Below are 5,000 nucleotides of genomic sequence, written 5' to 3'. Positions count from 1 at the left end.
CTCCCTCCCTAACAGCGCCGTGGGTGTACCTACACCACACGGGGACTGCAGTGGGTCAAGAGGGTGGCTCACCACCACCTTCTCAAGGGGGCAGTTAGGGATGGGGCAATAAATGCTGGGCCCGGCCAGTGAAGGAAGGTGAAGGGTTTTGCGTGAGTAGGGTTTGGGGAGGAGAGGAGGGCCTAGTACGTGACCCCCACCCCCCCAGCCTCAAGGCCGCACTCAGCCACTCACCGTCATAATCGATCTTTCCATCGTTGTTCTTGTCTCCGTCTCTCATCAGCTCCTCAATGTCGTCCTCGGTGATACATTCGCCAGTGGCTTCCAACATCCCCTTCAGCTCCTCCAGGTCAATGTACCCGTCTGTGTTCCTGGTGGGAAGGAGAAATAGGCAGCTCAGCCGTCGAGGGGAGCGGGAACGCCCTCCCCCCACCCCACCCACCCCTCCCGAGGGAGCGGCCCCTCAGTGCCCTCACCTTCCCTCTCCAACTCCCCAAACCTGACCCCCAGCCCCACGCGGGGGTATTAGGGACAGGTGACCCAAAGCTCGGTCAATGAGGTTGGTTTTTAAGGAGCGTCTTAAAGGAGGAGAGAGCGAGAGAGCGGGAGAGAGAGCGGGAGACATGGAGAGGTTGAGGGAGGGAATTCCAGAGCTCAGGGCCCCCACCCCCCAGGCAGCTGAAGACACGGCCGCCAATGGCGGAGCGATGGGAATCGGGGGATGCTCGAGAGGCCGGAATTGGAGGAGCGCAGAGATCTCGGAGGGTTGTAGGAGGTTACAGAGATAGGGAGGGTTGTAGGAGCTGGAGGAGATTACAGAGATAGGGAGGGTTGTAGGGGCTGGAGGAGGTTACAGAGATAGGGAGGGTTGTAGGGGCTGGAGGAGGTTACAGAGATAGGGAGGGTTGTAGGGGCTGGAGGAGGTTACAGAGATAGGGAGGGTTGTAGGGGCTGGAGGAGGTTACAGAGACAGGGAGGGTTGTAGGGGCTGGAGGAGGTGACAGAGACAGGGAGGGTTGTAGGGGCTGGAGGAGGTGACAGATAGGGAGGGATGTAGGGGCTGGAGGATGTTACAGAGATAGGGAGGGTTGTAGGGGCTGGAGGAGGTGACAGATAGGGAGGGTTGTAGGGGCTGGAGGAGGTTACAGAGATAGGGAGGGTTGTAGGGGCTTTGAGGAGGTGACAGATAGGGAGGGATATAGGGGCTGGAGGAGGTTACAGAGATAGGGAGGGTTGTAGGGGCTGGAGGAGGTTACAGAGATAGGGAGGGTTGTAGGGGGCTGGAGGAGGTTACAGAGATAGGGAGGGTTGTAGGGGCTGGAGGAGGTTACAGAGATAGGGGGGGTCGTAGGGGGCTGGAGGAGGTTACAGAGATAGGGGGGGTCGTAGGGGCTGGAGGAGGTTACAGAGATAGGGAGGGTTGTAGGGGCTGGAGGAGGTTACAGAGATAGGGAGGGGTGTAGGGGCTGGAGGAGGTTACAGAGATAGGGAGGGTTGTAGGGGCTGGAGGAGGTTACAGAGATAGGGAGGGTTGTAGGGGCTGGAGGAGGTTACAGAGATAGGGAGGGGTGTAGGGGCTGCAGGATGTTACAGAGATAGGGAGGGTTGTAGGGGCTGGAGGAGGGTTACAGAGATAGGGAGGGGTGTAGGGGCTGGAGGAGGTTACAGAGATAGGGAGGGTTGTAGGGGCTGGAGGAGGTTACAGGGATAGGGAGGGTTGTAGGGGCTGGAGGAGGTTACAGAGATAGGGAGGGTTGTAGGGGCTGGAGGAGGTTACAGAGATAGGGAGGGTTGTAGTGATTGGAGGAGGTTACAGAGATAGGGAGTGGTGTAGGGGCTGGAGGAGGTTACAGAGATAGGGAGGGTTGTAGGGGCTGGAGGAGGTTACAGAGATAGGGAGGGGTGTAGGGGCTGGAGGAGGTTACAGAGATAGGGAGGGGTGTAGGGGCTGGAGGAGGTTACTGAGATAGGGAGGGAGCTGAGGGCCACGAGGGGGTTTGAGCAGGAGGCTGAGAATTTGGAGGTGGAGGTGTTGGTGGACGGAGGGGGCCAGCGGGGGCGGGTGAGGGGCTGGTGATGGGGGAACAGAACCCGGAGTGAATCCGGCCTGGAGCTCCGATCCCTGTGGCGAATCTGGGAATGGGCTCCATCGGACGTTCCAGGAATCCGGAGAGGGGGAATCTTTTCTGGTGCGGCGATGGGATAGGAGGCCAAATGGAGTGTCCAAGGCGGGTAAACACCCTGCAGGCCGGGAATGGGGCTCGGACGCTCTGACAAGGACCGTGGGACCCGGCACCTACTTGTCAAACATGCGGAACAGTTCAGCCAATTCCTCCTCGGACTTCCCTTTGCTCTCGTCCTTGGTGCACATGACCATCATCACCAGGAACTCATCGAAATCCACTGTCCCGCTCCCTGTGGAGAGGGAGAAGAAAAACGGTCAAGGGTTTCAGTGTCTGAGAGGAGCCAATGGACCACGTGGTCACTCTCGGGCCTTCTCCCATGGTTGCGGTGCGAGGCCTGGTCCCCTCACTCACTTAGCCCCAAGGCCGTTGACCTGGTTACCACTCGAGGGCCCTATCCCCCTCGGTTACCACTCAAGGGCTCCGTCACCCTCGGTTACCGGGCGAGGCCCACTCCCCTCGGTTACCGTGCGAAGGCCCCGTCCCCTTGGTTACCGGGTGAGGGCCCCGTCCCCCTCGGTTACCGGGCGAGGGTACCCGTCCCCCTCGGTTACCGGGCGAGGGCCCCGTCCCCCTCGGTTACCAGGCGAGGCCAATTCCCCTCGGATACCGGGCGAGGGCCCCGTCCCCCTCGGTTACCACTCGAGGGCCCCGTCCCCCTCGGTTACCGGGCGAGGCCCATTCCCCTCGGTGACCGAGCAAGGGCCCCGTCCCCCTCGGTTACCGGGCGAGGGCCCCGTCCCCCTCGGTTACCGGGCGAGGGCCCCGTCCCCCTCGGTTACCGGGCGAGGGCCCCGTCCCCCTCGGTGACCGGGCGAGGGCCCCGTCCCCCTCGGTGACCGGGCGAGGGCCCCGACCCCTCGGTTACCGGGCGAGGGCCCCGTCCCCCTCGGTTACTGGGCGAGGGCCCCGTCCCCCTCGGTGACCGGGCGAGGGCCCCGTCCCCCTCGGTGACCGGGCGAGGGCCCCGTGCCCCTCGGTTACCGGGCGAGGCCCAGTCCCCTCGGTTGGCACACGCGGGCCTCCTGGTTTAGCGGGCGCGGGAGGGCCTAGTCTGTTCGAATCCTGGGACAGGAGGTGTCTCTGCAGCTTGTTAAAGGGCTAAGACCGGCTGATCATTCAGAACTCATCGGTTCCAGCTCCAGGCTTCTCTCAAGACACCGGGCAGGCCAAGCACCAACGCCACCCACTCACCGTCCTCATCCACCTCGTCAATCATCTCCTGGAGCTCCTCAGGTGTCGGGGTCTGTCCCACCATTCGGAGAACCTTCCCAAGCTCCTTGGTGCTGATACAACCGTCCGCGGCATCCTGGACAAAGATATCAAAGGCAGCCCGGAATTCTGCAATACACACAGAGTAAAATTCCCTCGACACCGTCCCCATCAAACACTCCCAGGACAGGTACAGCACGGGGTTAGATACAGAGTAAAGCTCCCTCAACACCGTCCCCATCAAACACTCCCAGGACAGGTACAGCACGGGGTTAGATACAGAGTAAAGCTCCCTCTACACTGTCCCCATCAAACACTCCCAGGACAGGTACAGCACAGGGTTAGATACAGAGTAAAGCTCCCTCTACACCGTCCCCATCAAACACTCCCAGGACAGGTACAGCATGGGGTTAGATACAGAATAAAGCTCCCTCTACACCGTCCCCATCAAACACTCCCAGGACTGGTACAGCACGGGGTTAAACACAGAGTAAAGCTCCCTCTACACCGTCCCCATCAAACACTCCCAGGACTGGTACAGCACGGGGTTAAACACAGAGTAAAGCTCCCTCGACACCGTCCCCATCAAACACTCCCAGGGCAGGTACAGCATGGGGTTAGATACAGAATAAAGCTCCCTCTACACTGTCCCCATCAAACACTCCCAGGACAGGTACAGCACGGGGTTAGATACAGAGTAAAGCTCCCTCTACACCGTCCCCATCAAACACTCCCAGGACAGGTACAGCACGGGGTTAGATACGGAGTAAAGCTCCCTCTACACTGTCCCCATCAAACACTCCCAGGACAGGTACAGCACGGGGTTAGATACAGAGTAAAGCTCCCTCTACACCGTCCCCATCAAACACTCCCAGGACAGGTACAGCACGGGGTTAAACACAGAGTAAAGCTCCCTCTACACCGTCCCCATCAAACTCTCCCAGGACAGGTACAGCACGGGGTTAAACACAGAGTAAAGCTCCCTCTACACCGTCCCCATCAAACACTCCCAGGACAGGTACAGCACGGGGTTAGATACAGGGTAAAGCTCCCTCTACACCGTCCCCATCAAACACTCCCAGGACAGGTACAGCACGGGGTTAAACACAGAGTAAAGCTCCCTCTACACCGTCCCCATCAAACACTCCCAGGACAGGTACAGCACGGGGTTAGATACAGAGTAAAGCTCCCTCTACACCGTCGCCATCAAACTCTCTCTGTCTATCGACCCTCTCAGCTCCCCCGCCCCGGAATATCTCGAAAACATCGATCAAATCCACCCCCGGGACCGTCCACATCCCGGGGAGCACAGGCCCCAGTTTGCGTTTAATCTCTCCTCGGGATTTAACCCTCGGAGTCCCCGGATCGTTCCAGTAAATCTACCCTGAGCTCCCCCCCCACCGAGGTCAGTATCCCCTTCCTGAGGGGTGTGTGGGGCTCCCGGAGACCCTCACAGTCACTCCAGGTGCTGGTCTAACTGGAGTCCGAGAATGGTTGAGGGAAGGTTTGTGGGTTGGAGAGGGCGGCGGTGTGAGGTAGCTAGACCAAAGCGGGCACTGCCCAGTGGGGGTGGGGTGAAGGGCCATCTCCTGGGCTCAGGATGAC

General features: G+C 60.0%; 1 protein-coding gene across 1 annotated transcript in view; it reads right to left on the bottom strand.

Moving 5' to 3' along the window:
- Nucleotides 1-5,000, bottom strand: part of LOC144678262 (troponin C, slow skeletal and cardiac muscles-like) — a 9,154-nt gene that overhangs the window by 2,717 nt on the left and 1,437 nt on the right. The window contains exons 3-5 of the mRNA XM_078538112.1: nucleotides 3,378-3,524; nucleotides 2,301-2,415; nucleotides 235-371 (exon numbers count right to left, since the gene is read on the bottom strand). Coding sequence (XP_078394238.1) covers nucleotides 235-371; nucleotides 2,301-2,415; nucleotides 3,378-3,524 — 399 coding nt within the window. The remainder of the gene's footprint in view (nucleotides 1-234; nucleotides 372-2,300; nucleotides 2,416-3,377; nucleotides 3,525-5,000) is intronic.

The sequence above is a fragment of the Cetorhinus maximus genome, unplaced genomic scaffold, assembly GCF_964194155.1.
Source record: "Cetorhinus maximus unplaced genomic scaffold, sCetMax3.hap1.1 HAP1_SCAFFOLD_3915, whole genome shotgun sequence".
Lineage (NCBI taxonomy): Eukaryota > Metazoa > Chordata > Chondrichthyes > Lamniformes > Cetorhinidae > Cetorhinus > Cetorhinus maximus.
Note: the sequence above shows the minus strand (reverse complement) of the source record. Positions and strands in the feature narration are given on the sequence as shown.